At 41.9% G+C, this 26,482-nt stretch overlaps 1 protein-coding gene across 1 annotated transcript; it reads left to right on the top strand.

The window, feature by feature from the left end:
• The first annotated feature begins 10,262 nt into the window (after positions 1 to 10,262).
• cUnh16orf87 (chromosome Un C16orf87 homolog) lies at positions 10,263 to 24,757 on the top strand. The gene is made up of 4 exons (XM_079284238.1): positions 10,263 to 10,466; positions 12,910 to 13,009; positions 17,848 to 18,027; positions 23,909 to 24,757. Exons 1-4 carry the CDS (start codon positions 10,401 to 10,403, stop codon positions 24,025 to 24,027), a joined length of 465 nt encoding a protein of 154 aa, XP_079140364.1. The 5' UTR covers positions 10,263 to 10,400; the 3' UTR covers positions 24,028 to 24,757.
• The last annotated feature ends 1,725 nt before the right edge of the window (positions 24,758 to 26,482 follow it).

Here is a 26,482-nt window from a genome sequence, read left to right as displayed (position 1 = left end):
CGGCAGCGGCAGGAACTGGAGGTCGCTGCGGTCGGAGGCGGCAGCGGCAGGAACTGGAGGTCGCTGCGCTCGGAGGCGGCAGCGGCAGGAACTGGAGGTCGCTGCGCTCGGATCCGGGGGTAGCTGCGGCTCGGAGGCGACAGCTGGAGTCGGCCGGACCGCCGACATCGTCCATAAACACAAATACAAGGTTTTCAGCTGTGAAAACCAAAAAGCTTACCTTCATCACTTCAGTCATTTGCCACACACAATAACACATCAAATGTAATTGAGTGAAGCATTACATGAAGTAATAGTATGCCCAATAGACGGCCCACGGGACGTCAATAGGAAACTAGGAATAAAACGTAAATAAGTGTGAACGGGGTTGGTTGTCACACTTTCTACTCTAGCGTGAATTGCTCATCATCAAAACATCTTTCAACAGTCATTCCTACATTAAACTGAAGCTTACGGTGCTGGCTTGAAATGTGTATCCCTCTCATTTTCCAACTTATTATTACAAAGAGGTAATTAACTATCAAGACACTCTGACACATTGTGACAACCAACCCCATCACGGGATGGTTGTCACAATGCTATTTTAATGGGAAAAATCTTAAAAAGAAGGCAGAATTGAAATGATCTGGCTGAGCGTGAATGTGGAACTGAGAGTGGATGTGGAACTGGAGTAGATATACTGTGGGGTGATGAGTGGATTGAAGGCAGCTGTGTGGACTGGGCAGGTGAGTTGAATGAGTGCAATCAGGAGGAAGCAGGGAGGAGACCAGGGCGGAGCCACACACACACACTGAGACTGAGGAGGCAAAGTCTAATCGTGACAAGTTTAATTGCATTGATAAGTTGACAAATACATAACTTAATGAAGCTTAAAACAAAATGAGCAAGGAACATGAACAGGAAACATCTTTAGGCCAGCCTATATAACAACATGAAGAAGAAAACAAATAGGCCGAACAGTAATAGCCTACTCAACTATGCTACACCTATTCACTGTCTGAATTACAGTGATGGCAAATGTAGGGCCTGTGCTCTCCAACTATGCAGAGCTTGTGTGCCCACTGGTTGCACATGCAACACTTCTCCCACACCTCCCCTGAACGGCTTTGGGAGAATGTTTCCATGCAAACCAAGCAAAAACAATCCTCACCGGATGACGACGACTCCTCCTGTCTCTTTCTCTTCATTTTCTTCTTGCTGGCTCCAGCTGGGGTGGAGTGCACTGGGATCCACTAGGTTTGGCTGCTGGTCTAGGCTGGGATGCACTGGCTCGTTGTGATCCTGCTCTATTCTCTCCTTCTCTGGGGTGTCAGTGAGGATACAGCTTGACATTCGTTTTGGTTTTTGAGTGCCGTTCCTGGCTGCAGCCTTTGGATAAGGCCTCAGCTCTTCTGGAGTCACTGTTCTCTGTACAGAACTAGTGGATGGCTCACATGTGTATAGATTGTGGCAAATTTGATTTTGGACTATACAAAATAAAGTGAATTGAAAAATTGAATTATTACACTGATATTACCCCATTAGTATTTTGGTAACTTGAAACTAATATTACCTGAATAAAGTACTGTGTCTGACTCACCTGAGACATGACAGTAGCAATCTGTCATTGTTCCTCATTAACAGCAACAGCTGGCAACAATCAGCAACAGTTCAAACTCCAACATCGACTGAGAGAGGACAGCTTGATGAAGGTAATCACCATAATACCGTCACTTTAACCTGCATCCAACAATGAATGTGAGTTTTATTGCTCGACTCAAAGTGAAAGTAAGTGTCACAAGTGATCGACTGGGATTTCTGCCTCGTGGTTCTTCAGCTTTGCTCGGAGACAAAATGTTGTACGGCTCGTGGGAGGATCTCTGCTGTCCAGTCTGCCGTGACACTTTTACAGATCCTGTTCTGTCGTGTAGCCACAGCTTCTGTAGAGATTGTCTGAAGAACTGGTGGACAGAGAAACAACTACAGGAGTGTCCAGACAGTCGGAGCCACAGAGGATGAGCTATTCCTGCAGAACTACAAGGCTGCAGTGGAAAGAGTCCAGCAGCCTGCTGGACAGAGTTTCGGTGCCCAACCCAAGTCAGTAGGTGACACAAGCTGCCAGAGAGTGATGCAGGGTGACAGAGGGTGACACAAGCTGCCAGAGAGTGACGCAGGGTGACAGAGAGTGACGCAGGGTGACACAAGCTGCCAGAGAGTGACGCAGGGTGAGAGAGAGTGACGCAGGGTGACGCAGAGTGACACAAGCTGCCAGAGAGTGACGCAGGGTGACAGAGAGTGACGCAGGGTGCCAGAGAGTGACGCAGGGTGACAGAGAGTGACGCAGGGTGCCAGAGAGTGACGCAGGGTGACAGAGGGTGATGCAGGGTGACAGAAGGTGACGCAGGGTGACGCAGAGTGACACAAGCTGCCAGAGAGTGACGCAGGGTGCCAGAGAGTGACGCAGGGTGCCAGAGAGTGACGCAGGGTGACAGAGAGTGACGCAGGGTGCCAGAGAGTGATGCAGGGTGACAGAGAGTGATGCAGGGTGACAGAGAGTGACGCAGGGTGCCAGAGAGTGACGCAGGGTGACAGAGAGTGACGCAGGGTGCCAGAGAGTGACGCAGGGTGCCAGAGAGTGACGCAGGGTGACAGAGTGACGCAGGGTGACAGAGAGTGACGCAGGGTGCCAGAGAGTGACGCAGGGTGACAGAGAGTGACGCAGGGTGCCAGAGAGTGACGCAGGGTGACAGAGAGTGACGCAGGATGCCAGAGAGTGACGCAGGGTGCCAGAGAGTGACACAGGGTGACAGAGTGACGCAGAGTGCCAGAGAGTGACGCAGGGTGACAGAGTGACGCAGGGTGACAGAGAGTGACGCAGAGTGCCAGATATGGATGTATTTAATGCAGGTTATTTCATCTGATATTTGATGTTGATGGTTAATTTGCAACCAAGTTGTAGACATCATGTATTTACTTGTTATTTGTATGTAATAGAAAAGTGAGCATGTGTAGTTCATGAAGCAATAAATAATGACAATTGAAAAATATAGAGAGATGTTTGGTTCATTCTTTTCAAACACTAAGCCTAATTTACCTGAGTCATTGATTTAATTGTCACACTTAAATCCTGAATTGACTGGTGAAACAGAAGAAGTTAAAAGGCCAAGATGAGAAGATATAATGTTGCTGACAGTAGTCAGAGCTGCCACAGGACTGCCACTAGATGTCAGTTTATTTGAAAAATACTTTTTGTAAGGTTCTGTTTAGCTCGATTTAGGTTCTGTTTTGTTGTTTTCGATGAAAAGTGCTGTTGAAACTTGTTGGATGTAATTAATGTGATGGTGAACAATTCAATAATCGTCAAAATTCTGTTACAAATGAAAGCACAAGTGTTTGCTGAATCAATAAAGCTGCAGTTGTCACGGGTGGGAACACACGAGGAATAGAACCAGACGCAGAGACAGTCAGGAAACAGGGTTGAGAGAACCTATATAACCTTTATATCTGTTAATTGGAATCAAAATAAAACTGAACAAGTCAAAAAATAGAATAAACTCCAATTGAACATAAAAACAACATGAGAATTTTACAAATGAATAATTAAACATGGCAAGAAATTCTGACCAAAAAACTGCAGTGTCTAGCGGTGTACTTGTGTTAAATAAACGTAGTTGTCCTGTTATGGAAGTCATCACAATATATAGCAGTACATATAAAAAGCAGATAAACAAGTTGAATACAAGTTTGACAACACAGTATATTATTATCATTGTTAGTATATGTTACCATATGTATTGATTGTTTTATAGGCTACGTTACATAGGCTACTACTTAACACATGTACAGCAGGCCACATCATTATTTTCGTTATGTTATTGCCATCACACTACTACTATAAAGCTATATTAATAAATGCACGTTAGAAGAGTGCTCTTTCAGGAACAATTAAGCCATCTGAGGCTACAAAATGGACCGATTGCTTGCAGCGTGATTCAGTTCCGAGAAAGAAAAGAAAATTACATTCAATATAGTATTACAAAATATTAAAAACGTGGCAGGAAATTGCTAATATTATAAATGTATAACACGTTAATCTCATCACTGCACTCTATTATTAAACAGCCTCTAGTGGACCTTGCTTTAGTTACCATAGTAACACAATCAGTGATATATTTTAAAAATAGCAACACTTCTGACAGTCTGCATCCACCTACAGCTCCAGAGATCAATCTTAGGGGTCACAAGACAGTTAACATGACAGCAACGAAGAAAGGAGAACACAGTCATCTTGTTTTTGCTCTTGTCTTGTGAGATTCGGAATTGTTTGACTATTCTAGAGTCAAACTTTCTATATCTCAATGCCAATAAAACTGAATAAATTGAATTTGGACCACAGTATTTGACCAACATTATATCTTCTCATCTTGGCCTTTTAACTTCTTCTGTTTCACCAGTCAATTCAGGATTTAAGTGTGACAATTAAATCAATGACAGGTAAATTAGGCTTAGTGTTTGAAAAGAATGAACCAAACATCTCTCTATATTTTTCAATTGTCATTATTTATTGCTTCATGAACTACACATGCTCACTTTTCTATTACATAAAATAACAAGTAAATACATGATGTATACAACTTGGTTGCAAATTAACCATCAACATCAAATATCTGGCACCCTGCGTCACTCTGGCACACTGCGTCACTCTCTGTCACTCTCTGGCAGCTTGTGTCACTCTGCGTCACTCTCTGTCACCCTGCGTCACTCTCTGGCAGCTTGTGTCACTCTGCGTCACCCTCTGTCACCCTGCGTCACTCTCTGGCAGCTTGTGTCACTCTGCGTCACCCTCTGTCACCCTGCGTCACTCTCTGTCACCCTGTGTCACTCTCTGGCAGCTTGTGTCACTCTGTGTCACCCTCTGTCACCCTGCTTCACTCTCTGTCACCCTGCATCACTCTCTGGCAGCTTGTGTCACTCTGCGTCACCCTCTGTCACCCTGCGTCACTCTCTGGCAGCTTGTGTCACTCTGCGTCACCCTCTGTCACCCTGCGTCACTCTCTGTCACCCTGCGTTACTCTCTGGCAGCTTGTGTCACTCTGCGTCACCCTCTGTCACCCTGCGTCACTCTCTGGCAGCTTGTGTCACTCTGCGTCACTCTCTGTCACCCTGCGTCACTCTCTGGCAGCTTGTGTCACTCTCTGTCATCGGTTCAGGCACCGTTCAGGCACCGGTATCGTTTTAAAAGTATCGTTTTAGCACCGGTATCGGAAAAAAACCCAAATGATACCCAACCCTACTACTGACATACATATACATATAAGTAATCACTCTGCATCACCCTGCGTCACTCTGCGTCACCCTACGTCACTCTCTGGCAGCTTGTGTCACTCTGCGTCACCCTGCGTCACTCTCTGGCAGCTTGTGTCACTCTGCGTCACCCTGCGTCACTCTCTGGCAGCTTGTGTCACTCTGCGTCACTCTCTGGCAGCTTGTGTCACTCTGCGTCACCCTGCGTCACTCTCTGGCAGCTTGTGTCACTCTGCGTCACCCTGCGTCACTCTCTGGCAGCTTGTGTCACTCTGCGTCACTCTGCGTCACCCTCTGGCAGCTAACCCTTGGATTGGACATTTTATGTCTTTTAATTTTAATTTTAATTTGTATATATACTTTTAAATGATTATAAAACGGATGATTTATTTTCATTATTTTAGCCGATTGTTGTAAATGACTATAAAAGTAATAATTTGGAAAGTGTATTATGTTCCATTTTGTTGCAAAACCAGCAAAATCATACTTAAATAAAATGAATGAGAAACAAAAAAGTACAACGTACTTACTCTAAGGAATGCCGACAGAGAACAGGGGGCTCCGGTGACTCAACTAAAATCATAAAACTGATTTATGGAAGCTGATCTGTCGTAACAACAATGGGTGTTCTCAGGAAATGTGGCTCCGCCCCCTCAGCTCCGCAGCTTCTTGACGGTTGCCGAACTATGCTCGCCTGCCACAGCTGACTCTTTCCGCTGAACTGCCACAGACTGCCACTGAGTGCCACAGACTGACGCCGAGTGCCACAGACTGACGCTGAGTGACGCTGAGTGACGCAGACTGACGCTGAGTGACACAGACTGACGCTGAGTGACGCCGAGTGACACAGACTGACGCTGAGTGCCACAGACTGACGCTGAGTGACGCTGAGTGACACAGACTGACGCTGAGTGACGCAGACTGACGCTGAGTGACGCAGAGGTGCCAGTGCCACAAGAAGGATCTCGCTGTCGCTCACGGAGCGGCTGTCTGAAGCTACAGTTAGCAATAAATGCTGTTCAGAGCTACAGCTACAAACAGACAACACAGAGGAAACTCATGAGAGACGAGTGATCGACGCTGATTCGTTTTACTTTTTCCGTTTGGTAGCCTTGAGAGACCTTAGTCTGCAAGTATTTCTTCATGGAGCATGAAAATATGTACGAAGATATATTATATTCCCTAATGCTAATCGCGGTTAGCATTTCCCCATTGGCGGTAATGTTAAAATTAGCTTAGAAGCTAGCGAGTCGGACCTGTTGCATGATGTTGTGCCCTAAAAGATGGAGCAAATGCCCTAAAGCAGCGGTTCCCAAACTTTTTAGGCCGCGCACCACCTTCTACATCCCGACCGGGTTCGCGCACCCCCCCCCCCCCTTAATAAAAAAAAAAAAAAAGAAGCAACAGAGCCTTTTAAGCCTTCATAGCCGCATAAGAATCGGACCAATGAGAGAACAGTTTGCTCGCGCGTGGCATTTGTTTACAAGATTTAGTCCGCTGTTAAATGTTGCAGTGTGAACACAAACCGAACAAAGGAGCAACTGCAACAAAGCAAACGAACTGAAGGTGTGAAAACGCCCTGAAACACTGCAACAAAGTTTCAATAACTTTCAGTGACACAAGGCGTCACTTTTAAAGAGCAATACGGATGCGAGGACACACGCACAGGCTCAGAGGCAGATTATCACATTTAATTTACAATTAATGAGCGACTAATGTAGCCAGGATGTCTTCGGACAAAGCATCGATGCGGCGCGACACAGTGTTGTTGGACACCGGGATCATGTCCAACTTTTTTGCTTCTTTCTCCCCAATCATACATTCCACCATCTCTCTGGCAGCTGGCAAGCTCACGTCTTCGGCGATTGTGTGCGGTAGCCCCTTTCTCGCTATTCTGTAACCAGATATGAAGCCCGTAGTGCGTCATTTATAGACCAACACATGAATGAGACTCCAGTTGTTTTTGGCTGTTTTGTAACTCCTCCAATTTGGATATAAACAATGTAAGGGGCTTTTGACTTGCACTGGCATGCTTGGTGTTCAGGTGGTGACGTAAATAAGAGCTTCAGACTGTTAGCCAGAACCTCGCTGCACACCACGCACTGTGGCTTTGGGCAATCTGCGTTGCCAATCCAAGTGAAGCCCAGACACAGATACTTTTCATCATATTTCCTCTTTTTTTCCCAGTCTGATGCTCACTCTCGTTTCCTCTTTTTTCACCTTGACTCCGCGATGGGCCGATGTGCTCCCGATTTGTCTGTGCTATCCCTTCCTCCTTTTCGGTCTCCTCCGTCTCATCTTCCTCTGACTCTGGCTCGATTTCTTCTCCCGGTCTCTCCCCAACGCACCTCTCCGTTCCCCTCGCCTCCGATTCCTCTCTCTCTCTCTCTGTCCCTCTCCTCTTTTACGACTGATAGCTTCAGATGTCCCACCTGACAGTTTTTAAATTAAAATTACATTTTCTTTTTATATTTAATATTATTACACCATCAGACCGCCATTACACTTTTCCTCTCGCGCACCCCCTAGAGGCAGCTCGCGCACCCCCAGGGGTGCGCGCACCCCACTTTGGGAATCCCTGCCCTAAAGAATTGATAGAGGGCGAAGATGATGTCCCTGTTTTTTCTGCTGGGTGACCCAGCTTATCCCCTGATGCCGTATCTCATGAAGGAATACCCCAATGGCGGAGCTAACGTTACATTCATCAGCCCCCACGACAACAACACATGGAAGCGAGTGATCGACGTGTGTTGACCACATTTATGGACCATAATCGAGTAAATGTTTCCGTGTAAGTGTTGATTTTAAAGTAAAGTTGATGTGAGAGAGAGAGAGACCCGCAGCGCCGTAACTACGTCTGAAAAATAAAACTTCTAAAACTTTCCACGAACGCTGTCTGTTTGAGTTTATAGAGGAAGATCTTAAGTATCAAATACAACCTTTCATTATTAAAGACTACTTCATTACTCTGTCATATTTTTTTAAAACTAAGCAAGCAATCCACTTCCTGTTTACACCATCACGCGCATGCCCAGTGTACGTTAATGGTCACGTGCTGTCCGCCTTCGAAGGCTGCCATGTGGATGCAGATCAACTTGAGAATAATGCTGAAAACTCCCGTGTGGACGGAGATCGGTTCTATTTGACAACTCTGCATCCAACGAGACACGGACTAGTGTGGATATGGCCTGAGACTCAGCACGTGTCTACTCGACAATAGTACTCAAACGAAAGTCCCCCAAAAGTTGAGTTTGGCATTTTGAGCCGTCGCCATCTTGGTTTTTTGGAACCAGAAGTAACACGAGAGGATGGACTACAACGGACCAAAATATTGAAATTAACTTTCATAAGGGACGAAGTGGATAGCAGGGCCGTCCTTCAATCAGAGGATCGGCGGTTCGATCCCCGGCCCAGGCTCCACTAGTTGCTTGTTGATGTGTCCTTGAGCGAGACACTTAACCCCTAAATTGCTCCTGCAGCTGTGCATACGGTGTAGAATTGTGATAGAATCTGAATTGTAAGTCGCTTTGGAGAAAAACGTCTGCTAAATGACTGTAATGTAATAAACAAAACAAAATAAAAGTTCAGTTCTAAGATGGAAACACAGACAACACCATACATGTGTGAATTTCATCATAAATGTATTTTTTGTCACCAGTTTGGTATTTTGAAAGGCCTCAGAGTCCTTCACACTTGGCATTCCTTGTGTGAGGATGCTTTGGGGGTGTGGAGGTTAAGATAAGATGAGAACTTGTATTCCCAACACTCTGAACCAAGGGCTACACACAAACATGTGTTGTTTCCTCCGAGGGAATGTGAATACATTATTCTGTATGACTCTGGACATACTGTATAAAGCTGGATATCTTGTTACTTTAGGTTTTTGGTATGAGTGTGTCTATGCAAGCTGTGCCAAATCTTCTCTGGCCAGAACTATGTTGTATCAAACATATATGGGAATGTAAGGTTATGAAGCTTATGAAGTTTGTTTTATTATTCATCCAAGTGAAGATTGACCAGTACATGTGTCCACATCAGACAACATGTGAACTCCACACATTTACTATGTCGGTATGTTTTACAGCCATTACAAAGAAGATTTGTCTGTTCTACAAAGGAATGTGCTTGTTTGGGTTGTTGGAGTTGCCAGTTAATAGTAGTGCAGCTTTTAGTGTCAGTATTGCAATGTGGTAGCCATGGTGCCTCAATAATCATTTGCCATCGATCATAACAAAACTTATTAGATGCATTGTCTGTCAGTGGATTTGTGAATTAGTGATGTATTGATGAGGAAAACAGTGTATTGCGAAAGTTAATGGTGAATTGTTATATGATTCCCGCTGAGCTAACAAAGCTAGTTTCCTAACTAAGCTCATATCCTATCCTAATTTCTTACTGACTTATCAGCATAAAGCAGGAACAAATTGCTTTAAGATGTCAATCCTTCCATTGCTTGTTTTTGATGGACCATGAGTTCCAACATAGGCCTATACCAGGAGACGCAGGAACACGTGTGGAAATGTTGTATTGTGCGAGTTATGAACCAAAATGTGTTTACGTTGACAATAGAGCCCCCTTATGGTTAGGATGGTTGTGTTTTTTTTTCTAAAAAATATTTGCAAGTGCTGCTAGAATTACTGTCTGTTAAATGTTCACCTTTGCATCGTTGACACGACCATTTTAACAGAATAATAATGCTAATAGTAATAATAACAACGCTGGTGCTTGGGCCCAGAACAAACACAATATGGTTTCATTCAACACCGTTGGGTTTTAGACATGTCAAAGAAAACTGTATGCAAAATGATTCCATTCCATTTGGTCAAGTCTTCTGTCTTCCTTTTGCGATTATCAGTCAGGCTGATGAGAACCAGAGTGAGGAGTCTGATATGTACCATTTTACCATGGTACCTGAAAGCAACACACCAGCAGAGGAACTCTCCCTGCGCATGCGCTCAGTATGAGCATTACTAGTATACTCTAATGTCTGTTTGTGCTTCTAAAAGGTGTGTTGTCATTCAGCCACATCGGTGTGTGTTCGTTGCACGCATAAGTTGGTGTCCGTCCATGTATCGCAAAGAGAAGCTGTAGCTACCGCACAGCCGAGGAAACGGACTATGTCTGCAAATAAAACAAAGAAAGTCAAGATGGCTACTAAATCTTGTCCTGAATGCGACCAACAGGTGAGGAAAATACACATTTTCAGTGTTGAACGTTGTCGACAGTGAACCGCATGTCACGCTGTGTTCATAGCGCTGTGTTGGCCGTCTTCACACGTGCAGCGGCACGTTGTGGAAACGAGAGGAAAGCCAGACCTGTGTTTGTGTTCAGAGGAAGCCTCCGTGTTCTCTCATCTGCTCATCTAGTTGCACATCTTTTCACTTGTTTCGTCTGTTAGCGTGTTTTTAATGTTATGTGTTATATCATTAGTTGTCCGAGTAAACGTCCATATAAAGCCACTTTGCAACTTCTAAGTCAAATAATTCAACCACGTCCTTTTTGGTTGCTGTGAAATGAAGCAATGTGAGATCTCTTATTCCTGACAAGAAGAAGAGTTCACAGAACAATGTGACTTTGACTAATATTTGAAAAACAGTTACAGTTATTATTTAATTGTAAATCCTAATATTGACTCATTTAGAATGCTAAGAACTTATAATCAGGGATGTTTTCAGGACGTTGTTTTTGAACATTGCTTCAGGAACATTCTTAATTCATAAGGTCCTCAGAACCTTTTATTCCTAACGTCCTCAGAACCTTTAATTCCTAATGTCCTCAGAACCTTTAATTCCTAACGTCCTCAGAACCTTTAATTCCTAATGTCCTCAGAACCTTTAATTCCTAATGTCCTCAGAACCTTTTATTCCTAACGTCCTCAGAACCTTTTATTCCTAATGTCCTCAGAACCTTTTATTCCTAACGTCCTCAGAACCTTTTATTCCTAATGTCCTCAGAACCATTTTATTCATAAGGTCCTCAGAACCTTTTATTCCATAGGTCCTCAGAACCTTTTATTCCTAATGTCCTCAGAACCTTTTATTCCATAGGTCCTCAGAACCTTTTATTCCTAATGTCCTCAGAACCTTTTATTCCTAATGTCCTCAGAACCTTTTTATTCATGAGGTCCTCAGAACCTTTTATTCCTAATGTCCTCAGAACCTTTTATTCCTAATGTCCTCAGAACCTTTTTATTCATGAGGTCCTCAGAACCTTTTATTCCAAATGTCCTCAGAACCTTTTTATTCATAAGGCCCTCAGAACCTTTTATTCCATAGGTCCTCAGAACCTTTTATTCCTAATGTCCTCAGAACCTTTTTATTCATAAGGTCCTCAGAACCTTTTATTCCATAGGTCCTCAGAACCTTTTATTCCATAGGTCCTCAGAACCTTTTATTCCTAATGTCCTCAGAACCTTTTTATTCATAAGGTCCCCTGAACCTTTTATTCCTAAGGTCCTCAGAACCTTTTGTTCCTAACATCCTCAGAACCTTTTATTCCTAAGGTCCTCTGAACCATTTATTCCTAAGGTCCTCAGAACCTTTTGTTCCTAACGTCCTCAGAACCTTTTGTTCCTAACGTCCTCAGAACCTTTTATTCCTAAGGTCCTCAGAACCTTTTATTCCTAAGGTCCTCAGAACCTTTTGTTCCTAACGTCCTCAGAACCTTTTGTTCCTAACGTCCTCAGAACCTTTTGTTCCTAACATTCTCAGAACCTTTTTATTCATAATGTCTTCAGAACCTTTTTATTCATAAGGTCCTCTGAACCTTTTTATTCCTAGGGTCCTCTGAACCTTTTATTCCTAAGGTCCTCTGAACCTTTTATTCCTAAGGTCCTCAGAACCTTTTATTCCTAAGGTCCTCTGAACCTTTTATTCCTAAGGTCCTCTGAACCTTTTATTCCTAGGGTCCTCAGAACCTTTTATTCCTAAGGTCCTCAGAACCTTTTATTCCTAAGGTCCTCAGAACCTTTTATTCCTAAGGTCCTCAGAACCTTTTATTCCTAGGGTCCTCAGAACCTTTTATTCCTAAGGTCCTCTGAACCTTTTATTCCTAAGGTCCTCTGAACCTTCTCGGAAAGTCTTCCTGGTGATTTCAGGAATCTGGAAATATCTTCGAAGTCTCAAAACATATTCTCTTCCTTACGTCTCGGCAGCTTCAACGACCAATGGTGTGTGCAGTCTCTCCTGCTGTCCCCTCTGAACACCTCTTAAACGGTTTGCCATAAAGGCGATGGGGTCACTCCGCTTAATATTGCTTTTATAGTAAATGTATTTACATCGGGTCTTTCTAGTCTTGGTTTGCATAAAACACAATGCAAATGGTTGTAGATTAAAACACCCTTTGACCCACTGTTTTTAATCTGTGGTTCACATGGAGCGGGATCCGTATGGAACACCAACCCGCTTCAGTCCCTTACACCCCCAAACACAGGAGCACACATTGTGAACATACAGTACAGTCACTTGGGCTACTTTTGAATTATACCTGTCCTTTAGGTTCACATGACACCAGTTCCACATGTATGTAATATATTGCATCATTAACTGGCTGATAGTCCTGATAAACACATTGATGCCATCCTTAGGTCAAAGCTAACCTTTGTGTTTCCCGGTTGATTCTCTCTAGATTCCAGTTGCGTGCAAGTCCTGTCCGTGTGGTTACGTGTTTATAAGCAGAAAACTTCTAAATGCCAAATTAAATGAGCGCTCTTCTCCAGCTATAGCAGGTAAGGTTCTACCTGCATAAATGATGCCTGAAAATGTTCAAAATGTTAGTTTGATTCTTCTCCGTGTGTGTTGAGCAAAGTCAGTTAATTGTATGACATTGTTCAGTACTGCTCTGTGTTTTGTGAAGTCCCTCTGTCTGCCATGGAGTCATGAAGACTCAGCATAGAGACCTCTGGTGACAGCACAGACAGGACCGTAGCCAGGCTTTTAAAATCAGAACTGTGATCTTTAAATGGACACTATTAAGAAGGGGCTCTGAGGGGCCTCCCCCGGGACATTTGCAGCATCAAGCACTGAAAACCCGTCAACATCTGAAAAGGAAGAGTGGGGATTAGATTTAGTGCAGCAGACTTTGAGAGGATCACCGCCGACCGACCAGCCACACCTGCCGGACAAACGCCACCAAACTGCCCCAAGGAAGAGAGGAGAGCTGAGATGGAAGCTAAGCTAACCCAGCTAGGACCTGAGGCCACTCCACTAACCAGCGGGAGGTCAGTGACTGTTGAGCCCACATCTTCACAGAGACCTGGATCTATCGTGGTCCAGGATCAAGCAGCACTTGACGGGTGGACAGCAGGACAGAGAGCAGGACTCTGGTGGACTCTGTATTCACGTCATGATGCTTGGTGACAATGATTTCCTCATGTTGATTTTTTAATGTGGAGATGTCGGCCATGTTTTCTGACCAGATAAATGTATTTGTTGCTGCTGTTTACGTTCCTTATCATGTAAATTGAAGAAATGCACGTGAGGAAAGTACTGCTGTTGTGTTTGTTGTGCTGTAAATGTGCTACAACTGAATTTCGTTGTGCATCCCTGTGTTGCATAATTACAATAAATGATCCTTGAATTGTTTGCATTCTGGTGACTTTTCATGGTGGAAATGTCTTTATTTATGTTAAGAAAAACAAAACGCTGGTGAGAGGCACTCTGTATTGCTTTTAAGTATTTCCGGTGGATCGACTTCTTCATTGCATGTTATCTCTGCTCAGTCAACAAACATGTAGGCAGGATTTACTCTTCCTCTTCTGTTTGGGGAACAAACCTCTAAGAATGTTCATATTATGAGAGTCAACCTGCCCGATAATCTGCCCTTATCTTATTGCTCTGCTGGTATAGTGCCATCCCCTTGAGACTTGGGATTCTCTCTGGATGAAACAAGCAGATATGATCTACTGTGCATATATCACCAAGTGTGACTTCAGTTTGTGTGCAGAGCACTGGACTGCCTTCTCCAGCCTCCCCAGCCTGAACATCTTACACCACAGACAGCCTTGTTATCGATAACCATCAGTTTCTGGCAGTGTTTTTTTGAAAGAAAAGGGTCACTGAGGTCTTGCCCTCTGTGACCTCATAGCTGGCTGTGGCCATGATCACAAGTGTTGTCTCGTGGCCACCATTAGCTCCGACTGCGTCCTCGCAACACGGCACAGCTGTGCCCGCTGGACGCTACTAACTTCCACAAACCTCGGTCAGAAAAAGGACTTATGACTCTACTAACATATTCCACTTAACAACGGGATGGCAAGTATGGCACGTCAACCCATCACAGAAATCATTAATCATGACAAATAAAAGTATGTTTTATGAATATGGGGATAACTCAGGCAAGTTGCTGGACAATCAGTTGATTGGTGTGAAAGGCAATCATTTTATTATGAACATCTGAATGGATAATGAAGAGATCACCTCGGAAGAAGCTGAAAGTAGCAAAGCATTAAATGATTAATGATGATCATGATCAACTTTGGTCATAAATCCATGACAAACGTCACCAAACGTGTTGGATATTCTTAACTTGAGCTGTTGAAACATGTCCCCAAATGGCATAAAACATGTCTGGCAGGACTTTGACTGAGTAATCACTAAAAGGTTGCATGCATTATGAAGATGATACAAGTGTTTGTATTGCGCTCACTTCTTCAGACAGAATTGAACCTTCTCAAGTGACTGCTCAGCTTTGAGTCGCTGCTGCCTGCAGCTTTGGTTTAGGCAAATGGCTGCTTCCTTTTGTTTGGCCAAAATGGCCAATTGCGGCTATATGCTATTAATTGTTGGAATGCTGTTAAGCATTCCAACTATTGTTATCCTGTTTCTTTATTCAACTGCTATTTCGTCCATCGCACCGCTTCTCCTTCATTTTTTAAGCTACAGAAACCGTTCAACTATTAAAATGTTCAGCTCCTTCACCAGAGGTGTGCTATGACTTTATATTTCTAACCTTTAAACTTTTTGAATTATTAAGCTTTTTATTTTTTCAATAGGATCTCTATGGAGAATATTTTCAAATGGCTTCAGGCACACAGGTGTTCGCGATTGAGCCAATTAGTGATGTTGATAAACACACAGACTCACAGACACACGCGCACATACACTCCTCTCTCTCTGTGTCTCTCATACAGTCATTCAGGTCTTAGGGATCTTTAGAGGTCTCACTCACTCACTCATTGTTGGAATGCTGTTAAGTATTCCAACTATTGTTATCCTGTTTCTTTATTCCACTATTTCTTCCGTCCCCCGTTTCGTCGCAACGCTTCTTCTTCTTCATTTTTTAAGCTACAGAAACCGTTCTAACTATCAAAATGTTCAGCTCCTTCAGCTCATGTCTACTATGACTTTTTCTATTTCTAACCTTTAAACTTTTTGAATTATTAAGCTTTTTGCAACTTTTTTTGAATGGGTTTCTATGGAGAAGATTTTCAAATCCTTCAAAAACTTCAAAAACTTCTTCAACTTTCAAATCCTTCAACTTCCTCATACTTTCAGCGACAGACACCATTTCAACTTTCAAATGTTGAGAAAACCCTCAACTATTGCCAACATGATTCAGCTTTTTGATATCTTTTAAACTTTTTGAACTGCAGCAATTTAACTTTTATGATTTTTCAGCCCTTTTCTGACTTTATAATGGGTGTGTATTGCGCAGCTTAGAGTGCGTGATGTCACCGCTAGAGTGAAGAGCAGCTTGAGATTCTTGTGAAAAAAACTTGCCACTGTGTCCACAATCTTCACTCTTCATGCATAATGTCTGGATGTAGAAGTAGCTAATATTGTCCTTGTCGTAGAAAAATGACTGTGGAATCCCACAGATTTCCACATTTGACACAGGAGCCGTTAATTGAGAGGAAAACCAACTTTCTGCTCCATAGAGACCAATGTTAAATTTTGCTTCAAAAACATCTTCCACAGAACACGGTACCCCATTTCTAGATCGCCAGTTAAGCCACATTTTTTACACTACAGATACAATTTTTACAGGATCTGTTCTTCAACTCATTCTTCCCCTCAAGTATTAATATCGGAGCAATAGGAGCTACAGTTATGGGAGTTTTGATGATTTGTTTGAGAGGTGTTTTCCTGTTTTATCTCCATGAAATGGCTTCAGGCACACAGGTGTTCGCGATTGAGCCAATTAGTGATGTTGATAAACACACAGACTCACAGACACACGCGCACATACACTCCTCTCCCTCTCTCTCTCTGTGTCTCTCATACAGTCATTCAGGTCTTAGGGATCTTTAGAGGTCTTTCCCCCCTCCTCTACCCCCCCCCCACACACACACATACACACACACGCCATTTTAAAATAAAAGCCCCACAGAATGAATCCTAACTGAAATGCTTGTGATGAGCCTGTCATTTAATAACCGGTTTGTGTTTATCTAACATTATGATTCTGTCTCCTCTCCCCTTCTCCCCCACACTCCATTTCAAAATAAAAGCCCCCAGAGAGTGAATTCTAACTGAACTGCTTGTGATGAAGCCTGTCATTTAATAACCTCTGTTTATGTGTCAAACATGATGATTATGTCTCCTCTCCCCCTCCCTCCCCCACCCAGTCCCACCCTTTCAAAATAAAAGCCTCATGGATTAACTGTATTTCAACGTTTAGCTCAAAATTAGGCTTTTTTGTTGAAATAATGAATGCTCTTACTAATACTGCGACAACTACTACTATTGCTAATATTTCTAGTATTACTACTACTACTACTAATTAAACTTTTGCTGTTGCTACTATTCCTGCTACTGCTATTACTGCTACCATAAATAGTATTACTACCACTACTGCTATTACTACCACTACTATTATTACTTATACCACAACTGCTAATACTGCTATTCCTGCTACTACCAGTACTAATACTACTACAGCTATTAGTACGACTGCTACTAGTACTACTACTACTGCTACTTCAAAAACTGACTTTACTATTACTATTACTACTACTACTTATTATACTACTTCTGCTGTTCTATAAAATACTACGACCACTACTACAGCTATTACTACGACTACTGATACTACTACTTCTACTACAACTTCTACTACTACTGCTACTACAAATATCACTCCTGCTACAACTAGTACTTATTCAAATGCTACTAATACTGATACTGCTAATAATACTTCTCCTACAACTACAACTTCTACTACTACTACAACAAATATCACTACCGCTGGAATTCTTTTAAGCTACAGAAACTGTTCGAAGATCAAAATGTTCAGCTCTTTCAGGAGAGGGGTGATATAACTTCATATTTGTAATCTTTCAACTTTATGAATTACTAAGCTTTTTGCAATTTTTAAAAAATTGGATATCTATTTTCAGCAATGTTTTTGAGATTCATTTCAGCTTTCAGCATTCCAACGCATTTTCAGCAGGAAATGCATTTTCTAGTATTATGTATTTCATGTTCTTCCTCATATCTATTATAATTACCGTATTACTCACTGTAATCACCATTTTTTCAATAAACAAATCAGAGATGTCTGCCTGGAACCAGTCTAACCCACACTTATGTTGTTACCTTTTTTACTGTCAATGTTCTGTTTCAGACAAGCTGGACTTTAAGCGGAGGAGGACAGAACGCATTCGCAGAGAAAGGATAGACTCTTCTTTAACCAGTGACATGGAGAACAGGAGAAGATCCCGAGCCAACAGCCAATCGGATCCCATTCGGAGGGGACGGGGCAGACCAAAGACGGTGGGTCTGAAGAAACAGGAAGAGGAGAAAGGTAAAAGGAGTGACTAGTCACAGTTTCTTATTACAAGTCTCTTGTGATTAGGTCTGTCATGATAACTACATTACTTGGGAGATGCACTGTCACAGAAATAATAGTGATAAACGTATTATAATTCAAGATTATTTTATTCCACGGATTATAGCATAATAATGTAAGTACACTATTTCAAAGAGCAATGAACTTTGAATTCTTGAGAATATTCAGACAGTATGTGAAAAAAGACAAATAAAGTCCATATATCATAAGATAAGTCGATAAAATAAAACTGGTCGAAGTCATGTCCATTTATCGTACGATGAGTCGATAACGTAAAACTAGTCGAGGTCGTGTCCATTTATCGTACGATGAGTTGATAACGTAAAACTGGTCGAGGTGGTGTCCATTTATCGTACAATGAGTCGATAACGTAAAACTAGTCGAGGTCGTGTCCATTTATCGTACGATGAGTCGATAACGTAAAACTAGTCGAGGTCGTGTCCATTTATCGTACGATGAGTCGATAACGTAAAACTAGTCGAGGTCGTGTCCATTTATCGTACGATGAGTCGATAACGTAAAACTAGTCGAGGTCGTGTCCATTTATCGTACGATGAGTCGATAACGTAAAACTGGTCGAGGTCGTGTCCATTTATCGTACGATGAGTCGATAACGTAAAACTGGTCGAGGTGGTGTCCATTTATCGTACGATGAGTCGATAACGTAAAACTAGTCGAGGTCGTGTCCATTTATCGTACGATGAGTCGATAACGTAAAACTAGTCGAGGTCGTGTCCATTTATCGTACGATGAGTCGATAACGTAAAACTGGTCGAGGTCGTGTCCATTTATCGTACGATGAGTCGATAACGTAAAACTGGTCGAGGTCGTGTCCATTTATCGTACGATGAGTCGATAACGTAAAACTGGTCGAGGTCGTGTCCATTTATCGTAAGATAAATCGACATATCAAGGTAATGTCTACATCTTGACGATGAGTCTGTTACGTAACAATGATCAAGGTCATTTCCATTCATAACTTTCTGAACTTCCCTCTAAAGCTCTCTTTTCATTATTACACAGCTGTTTCTGTCACTTGTCATGTGCTACACTATGAATGCTTTCCAGAATAGAATGTCTGAAAATGTGCACCGCTATCACCAGATATAAAGGACAATGCATCTCCCCCTTCTCGATGAATATCTCTATGGCTTGTTAGTTACTCTGCCTTCAGTGTGGCTGTTCAGAACTATAAACCCTGATTTCCGACCTGGTTGGTCAACACGTCTTCCTAACGAGTTGTGATCGAGGCCCTTCTGCAGGTTCCTCCATGTCTGACTAACTCCACTCAACCGTGCTGACATTTTGCATGGTTTACTTTGCCATAAGAGTTCAATTCAGTGTGTTGGTCCAGTCCAGTGGTTCCCAAACTTTTTAGGCCACGCACCCCGGTCTACATCCCGACCGGGTTCATGCACCCCCAATCCCCCCCCACACACCGTAAAAAAAAAAAAAGCAACAGAGCCTATTTATAGCCGCATAAAAATCGGACTAATGAGAACAGTTTGCTCGCGCGTGGCATTTGTTTACAAGATAAAAAACACAAAAACTCTTCCTGTACCGTGCCTTCGAAAAGGTAACGGACGTTCACCAGAAGATTGGCCAGTTTGGCCACATCTGTAGACTCGTCTACTTGCAGAGAGTGAAACTCACTCTTCTTCACGCGACCGACTAATGTAGCCAGGATGTCTTCGTACAAAGCATCAATGCGGCGCGACACTGTTGTTGGACACCGGGATCACGTCCAACTTGTTTGCTTCTCTCTCTCCAATCATACATTCCACCATCTCTTGAACATATTTTTCCCTCTCCACCACCGCCTCTCCTTCTCCCTATTACGCGGTCGGAATACTACCACAACACGCCGCCTGTCTCCGGCAGAAATGCGCTCATCCACGCACGGGAACAACACCGAGTTGTAATATATACCTCCATAACACCCCGCCACTCTCGGCTCATACCTCCCCAGCAACGAGGCACATCACCCGGTCACAATACCTCCAGAATGTCCCCCGGGTGAAATCCGGGACTTGGTTTTATGGTTCCGAGTGGCGGGCGCTCACTCGTTGGCGCCGGGACGCGAGGTCTCCAGCCGCCCCCGCCGTGAGGCACCCGATCGTCAGGTCTTCAGCCCTCGGAACAGGCAGCGGGGCAACAACTTGTGGGTGGCGGGGTAGAGGCGAGGCAGATCACAGAAAAATAATTAAGACTAGAGTATGGCAAAGATATGTTGATGAGAAACGTATTTGTAATACGTCAAACACAAATGTAATCAGGGAGAAAATACGTTCATGGTCAAACGTAATTGAGAATGCATTTTAGTTTTGGGGGAACTTAATTTTTAGGAGACAGGACTGCACCACCATTACATTGTTCTTCTTTAGTAGCGTGGTTGATGGTTTCTGGTCCAAATCTTGACATTTTAGTGCAACGTATTTAAATTCCACAAATATTTTTTACAATAGTATAGTATAATGTATCATTATAATAGTGACTGCCCTCTGGTGTATTGGTTGATCTGGAGTATGTGGAGCCAGCTTTGCCTCATGTCTCGCTCCTAGGAGTGTCACGGATCACAAACCTCACGGTTCGGATCACGGTTCTTGAGTCACGGTTCGGATCAACAAAGAAAAGGGGATGAAACAAATATAACTTTGCTTTCCATTTATTAATTAAAGAACTTCAAGAACACTTAAAGCAAAGAACTTTGGGCTATAGTCTTACATGAAAATAAAAATATTGAAGATGTCCAATTTGAAACAAAATGAAATAAATAAATAAAAATAAAACATTCAAGAATACTCAATTCGGATATCCTCGTCCTTTCATCAATATTGAAAGAAAGAAACAGCTAGTGAGCTAGCTTCCACTGTTTACACTGAACTGAACTGCTCGGCAACAACTTGGGTCTGTGTTTACTTCCTGTCAGGTTATGCCATTCAAATACACAATGATGTTTACCATTACTGTGACATTACTTTCAAAAAGATGAGAATATCTCCATTGTCTGGGGAGAGGGTCGACCTTTCTGTGGTGACTGGAATATTATTGGGCCTGTCTCGCTTCCACTCTGATACTTCTGTCAGCACCTGAAACAGGTGTGTGTCTGTGTGACTCTCACAGAGGGGGCGTGTCTACAGCACCGGACTAAGAATCACTCCGCCGTGGTGAAAGCAGTCTCTGCAGTCTTTTCCTTCTCATAGAGGTCTGGAACAGCTTCACACTGAAGTGGGTGCGTGAGTGGACGTCGTGTCGTGGCTCAAGCATTTTAACCAGATTTAGAAATCCTTTGTTTTCCACACCGGAGTGTCCCCGTCGCTGACAGACGGGATGGTGTCTCTTCATGTGTGGACATGCCGATGTTTTGCCGTTGTCGTGTGTCTTTCTCTTTAAATAACGCCTACATACCATAACACTTTGTCCACCACCCTCATCCGTCATTATACGTTACAGGGAAGACAATATGCTCCCAAACTTGCGACTTAAATGACGCCGCGGCTTCTGATGTTCCACCGCTCGCCATGACTTCACCGTTAAATGCTTCTAAGCTGCTCCGTTCACGTGAACACACGACTGCTTCATATCAGTTCACTGACACTCAGCATTGATATTCAGGGACTTGTTACTTGAAAAGGAACAGCAGCAGTAGAACTTTACACACTATGATGATTACACTGTAAAAAACAAAATTAAAAATACTCGATTGATCCGCGGTTCACAAGTGATCCGAACCGTGAGGGGTGATCCGAACCGTGAGGGGTGATCCGAACCGTGAGGGGTGATCCGAACCGTGAGGGGTGATCCGAACCGTGAGGGGTGATCCGAACCGTGAGGGGTGATCCGAACCGTGAGGGGTGATCCGAACCGTGAGGGGTGATCCGAACGGATCACGGATCGATCCGTGACACCACTACTCGCTCCTCACCTCTCTTCAACTCTCCCACTTGTGCATGGGGAGGCAGGCATCAGTGTGAGGACCTCTGCCTCAGATTGAATTTGACATTATTGTTGGAATGCTGTTAAGCATTCCAACAATAATGTCAAATTCTTCTTCTATTTCTTCCGTCGCACCGCTTCTTCTCCTTCATATTTTAAGCTACAGAAACCGTTCAACTGTTAAAATGTTCAGCTCTTTCACCAGAGGGGTGCTATGACTTTTCATATTTCTAACCTTTAAACTTTTTGAATTATTAAGCTTTTTATTTTCAATGGGATCTCTATGGAGAATATTTTCAAATGGCTTCAGGCACACAGGTGTTTGCGATTGAGCCAATTAGTGATGTTGATAAACAAACAGACTCACAGACACACGCGCACATACACTCCTCTCCCTCTCTCTCTGTGTGTGTCTCTGTCTCTCATACAGTCTTTCAGGTCTTAGGGATCTTTAGAGGTCTTTCCACCCTCCTCCACCCCCCACACACACACGCCATTTTAAAATAAAAGCCCCACAGAATGAATCCTAACAAATGCTTGTGATGAGCCTGTCATTTAATAACCGGTTTGTGTTTATCTAACATTATGATTCTGTCTCCTCTCCCCCACACCCCATTTCAAAATAAAAGCCCCAGAGTGAATTCTAACTGAACTGCTTGTGATGAAGCCTGTCATTTAATAACCTCTGTTTATGTGTCAAACATTATGATTATGTCTCCTCTCCCCCTCCCTCCCCCACCCAGCCCCACCCTTTCAAAATAAAAGCCCCATGGATTAACTGTATGTAAACATTAAGCTCAAAATTAGGCTTTTTTGTTGAAATAATGAATGCTCTTACTAATACTGCGACAACTACTACTGCTAATATTTATAGTATTACTACTACTACTACTTCTGCTACTACTTCTACTACAACTTTTGCTGTTGCTACTATTACTAGTGCTATTACTGCTACCATCAATATTATTACTACCACTACTGCTATTACTACCACTACCACTATTACTTATACTACAACTGCTACTACTGCTATTCATGCTACTACCAGTACTAATACCACTACAGCTATTAGTACGACTGCTACGAGTACTACTGCTACTTCAAATACTGCCATTACTTTTACTACTACTACTACTACTACTGTTATATTAAATACCACGACCACTACTACAGCTATTACTACTACTACTGATACGCGGCTACTACTTCTTCTAAATACTAATACTACTTCTAAATACTAATACTTCTACTACTAATAATACTACAACTACGACTTCTACTATTACAAATATCACTACTGCTACTACTACTACTTATTCTAATGCTACTAATACTTCTACTCCTAATAATACTTCTATTTCAACTACAACTTCTACTACTATTACTACAAATATCACTACTTCTGAAATTTGTTTAAGCTACAGAAATTGTTCAAATATCAAAATGTTCAGCTCTTTCAGGAGAGGGGTGCTTTGACTTTTCATATTTGTAATCTTTAAACTTTTTGAATTAAGCATTTTGCAATTTGCTTTTGAATGGGATCTCTGTGGAGAAAATCTTCAAATCCTGTTATACTTCAACTTTCAAAGCCTTCTTCTTCCTCATACTTTCAGCTACAGACACCATAGTTAGACATTTCAACTAGAAGGTTTTTCAGCAGTGCAATTTAAATGCTTTCGGGCTTCAACATTTTTCAGACAGTCTCCCATTTCTTAATTTTCAGCAATTTTTTCACAATTAATTTCAGCTTTCAGCATTCCAACGCATTTTCAGCAGGAAATGCATTTTCTAGTTTATTATTTATCTTGCAATTTGTACTCTCATTTAGCATGACCATAGATGAATATCGTATTGGCAAAATGAGTTTTCTGTGATTGACTGTGTTCTATTGTGTTCACAGAGAAACAAGAGAAGGAGGTGGATATGTATGCCAGTCTTTCAGATGAGAAGGCCTTTGTGTTTTCTGTGGCCTTGGCTGAGATCAACCGCAAGATATTGGGTCAAAGACTCATCTTATAGGTTAAGGCCTGACTGCATGAGGATCCTGGCACAGAGAACCTACCATATACAAACTGTCAAACAGCAAGGGGATAACCAAAGAGGGTAGACCTGCCTGGAGCTGAACTTTGATCTGGATGTCTTTCACTTGGATGATGGGATGAGATTGAGAAACCTGCTGAAGCTTCAGACTGAAGTCGAGGGTGTTGTCGTTGGGGGATCACAGCTCTTCAGCACCTTGTATTACACAGACATGCAAATATATGTTTCTAGAGTATGGAAAAGGAAAAGAGGCATAGATGATATTTCCCAACTTTTCTGCAGATACAAATATGACATTTCACTAAAGAAATACGACATTCATCTGAAATAAAGACTGTTATCAAGTGAACATCCTCAATTGACAGCAGCTCCATGTTAATGGAAGGGACCAAGATATTGTGGGAGCTGCGTGCTTTCTTATCAACTGAAGATGCAAGAAGTATTTTTTTTAATTTCCATCAAGTGATCTATTAGTAATGTTGAGCACGTAGTGCATCCTATGCACAGTACACACCATGTATTTATTAGTTTCTTTCATAGACTGTCAAATGTTCCTATTGAAGATTAATTTCACCTTGCTTTGAATTAAACTAGATAACACAAACTGCAATCGACTAAAGACGGTGTCCAGCTTTCCTAGATTCATAAAGGAAGTCAGATTGTGAGGTTGTGCTGATGCAGTGAATACCTTCTTTTAAAATACATTAAAGAAATTTCATCAATCTGTCCAACTTTGATTCAATCAGCAATTGTTGTCATGTTCTGTTTGATGGGCCATGTGTGTGTGAATATATATATATATATATATATTATAATATTAATAATTATATTTTCCACATAAATAAAAAGACACCATACACCCAAAACAGACTGTCAAGGCACAAAAACATCCTCCTTTGCAGATGTTTTATTTCATCGTCATGAAATTCATTTCTATTACTTCAGAATATTAAAAACAATGAGAAACGCTTTTAAGTGTTTTCGGTTTAGTTACAGATACAAGATAAATACCACAGTCCACTTCTGTGGATTGAACCCGTTCGGGACATGAACTATGACGCGAAAACAAACCCTTCACTAAAAGCAAGTTGTGGATGATTTTTGGATTTTAATACAAAATTAAAATGTTAATGTAGTCCCTGAATGTGTCACATGGGTCACAAATCTTATGCTATTCTACTCTTTTCTGGACTGTATACATTCTTTTTTTAAATGCCTTTAATCCTCTCATTTTAAGCAGATGATATAGAAAACTGATATGTTTTGAGACAAAATGGATTGTTTCAAATTCTCACTAAAGACAACCTCCATGTAAGAATTGTATCCTTACCTTATATGACCCTATATATATATATATACATATATATATATACGTATATATATATATACGTATATATATATATATATACATATATATATGTATATATATATACATATATATATGTATATATATATATATACATATATATATGTATATATATATACATATATATATGTATATATATATACATATATATATGTATATATATATACATATATATATATATTAGTGCTGGGCAACGATTACAATTTTTAATCGCGATTAATCGCATTGTTATGGCAATACGATTTGGTTTGCAAACACTTATTAAAACATGAGGTGCTTGTTAGCAGCAGTATTCTCTTTACACAGCAGCAGTTCTATCGCTTCTATATCTGTGCTCAGTGTGTGACTGTATGTGAAACGTTCCACTGCTGCTGAAGAACATGTTTCAGCACGTTTCAGCTAAATGTGTGTCTTCATGACAGTCAGAGCATGTGAATGCAGCTCTACTGTTCATCAATAATAATGATGCTGTAACTCAGAGGTGATGATGGTGACCCAGCGATCAAAGAATAAAGAAACTTTACCCACAATTTAGGTGTATTAGGTGCAGGTAGCATGTTTTATACTTGTGTATACTCATGCGACTATAATTCATACTTTGTTATCTTATTCTGAAATATCTTATTCTGAAAACCGGATGTTCGTCTGAAGAAACCGGATGTTGTCTCACATTAATCTTTCCGCTAACTTTCTTAGCTCATTCTTGAGGCTCATACGTGCCGTCATTCATTGCGATCCTAAAGGTCACACCAAACGCGATGCGAATACTAATCGATACTCATCAATACTAATCGACACTAATCGACACTCATCGATACTAATCGATACTCATCGATACTCATCGATACTAATCGATACTCATCGATACTCATCGATACTCATCGGTACTCATCGGTACCAATCGATACCCATCGATACCCATCGAAACCCATCGATACCCATCGATACCCATCGATACCAACCGATACTCATCGATACTCATCGATACTCATCGATACTCATCTATACTAATCAATACTCATCAATACTAATCGATACTCCAAAGAGCCGGTTGTAAATGTAAGACGG

Source organism: Melanostigma gelatinosum (assembly GCF_949748355.1).
Source record: "Melanostigma gelatinosum genome assembly, chromosome: 2".
In the NCBI taxonomy this organism is placed as follows: Eukaryota; Metazoa; Chordata; class Actinopteri; order Perciformes; family Zoarcidae; genus Melanostigma; species Melanostigma gelatinosum.
This window is presented reverse-complemented; position numbering and strand designations above follow the sequence as displayed.